This window comes from Laetiporus sulphureus, assembly GCF_001632365.1.
Source record: "Laetiporus sulphureus 93-53 unplaced genomic scaffold LAESUscaffold_123, whole genome shotgun sequence".
NCBI lineage: Eukaryota > Fungi > Basidiomycota > Agaricomycetes > Polyporales > Laetiporaceae > Laetiporus > Laetiporus sulphureus.
This window is the reverse complement of record NW_024468632.1, coordinates 4081-5190: the sequence shown is the minus strand read 5'-3', so window position 1 is coordinate 5190 and position 1110 is coordinate 4081. Positions and strand designations below refer to the sequence as shown.

The following is a 1110-nucleotide window of genomic DNA, read 5'->3' as shown; positions in this document are numbered from 1 at the left end:
GAGTTCGGGCTGCGACCGTAGCAGTGAACGATGGGTTCCAGCACTCACAGCCGTATGACACCCTCATGCACGCTCTCGGATCAGTGTGCACACGAACCTCGCAGAGCCAAGCCGTCTGCCAGTGCTGCAGAAGAGCGCACGGGCCAGGCTTTCAGGAGAATCCCATCCGTGCATGGCCTCCGAGTCGCACGTCGAGGCGAGTGCCCGTTCGTTCGCGTGCGTCGCGTACACTGGAGAATGCGACAGCGTGGCGTTCATGGACGTCGTGCGCACGGACGCGACCTGCGTCCGTTCTCGGCTCTCATGGGAGAGTCCGGGCTGCGACACTAGTGGAGAATGATGGGCACCGTGGGTTCTGGTTCACAGCTGTATGACACCCGCACGCGCGCCTCTGGATCAATGTCCGCGCGAACCATGAATAGGCCATTTCTACTTATTGCAACGCTTCTTTGAGGTCCAGAAGAGACCTACTACGGTGCGTTGATCATCAAACAGTCAGCATATTGTCGAAAAGAAGAGCGCGCTCAGGGCCAGGCTCCTCGAGGAACCCCAATCTGTACACGGTCTCTCACGTCAAGTCAAGTGCCCATTTCATTCATGCACATCGCGTCTAGTACAGAATGCGACCGTCGAGGCTCATAGATGGACACGTTGCTGGTACGGAATGGAAAACATTTACCTCGGTCGTTGGCGCACTACAATCCTGTCCCGAGCCCAACTAAGCATGCCACGGCCGGGGCACGGCATTTGTGGACGTTGTGTGCATAAGCGCGAGCTGCGCCTGCTCTCGTAGGTGAGTCAGGACTGCGATATTAGTGGAACATGGGCACTGCAACGGTTCTTCAAAGCCCAGAAAAGGCCTATCGCGGTGCGCTGCGCTGATCGCTCATACAGTGGGCGCATCGATGAAAAGGAAGAGTTCGCGGGCCAGGCTTCCGCGAGAATCTTAAATCATATGTATGTATTCTCACGTCGAGGTGGTGCCCGTTCATTCATGCATGTCACGTATGATAGGAAGAGCGACCGTTGAGCCTCGCAGATAGAGGTGCCCCGGCGTGGTGTAAAAGGCGTCCACATCGGTCGATAGAACACTGCGTTCGCATACCGAGC

At 56.8% G+C, this 1110-nt stretch overlaps 1 protein-coding gene across 1 annotated transcript; it reads right to left on the bottom strand.

The window, feature by feature from the left end:
* Window positions 1-63: 63 nt before the first annotated feature.
* LAESUDRAFT_765250 (uncharacterized protein) lies at window positions 64-416 on the bottom strand (the record flags this gene model as incomplete). The annotated part of the gene is made up of 2 exons (XM_040913616.1): window positions 64-318; window positions 384-416. 2 exons carry the CDS (start codon window positions 414-416, stop codon window positions 64-66), a joined length of 288 nt encoding a protein of 95 aa, XP_040757453.1.
* Window positions 417-1110: the final 694 nt, after the last annotated feature.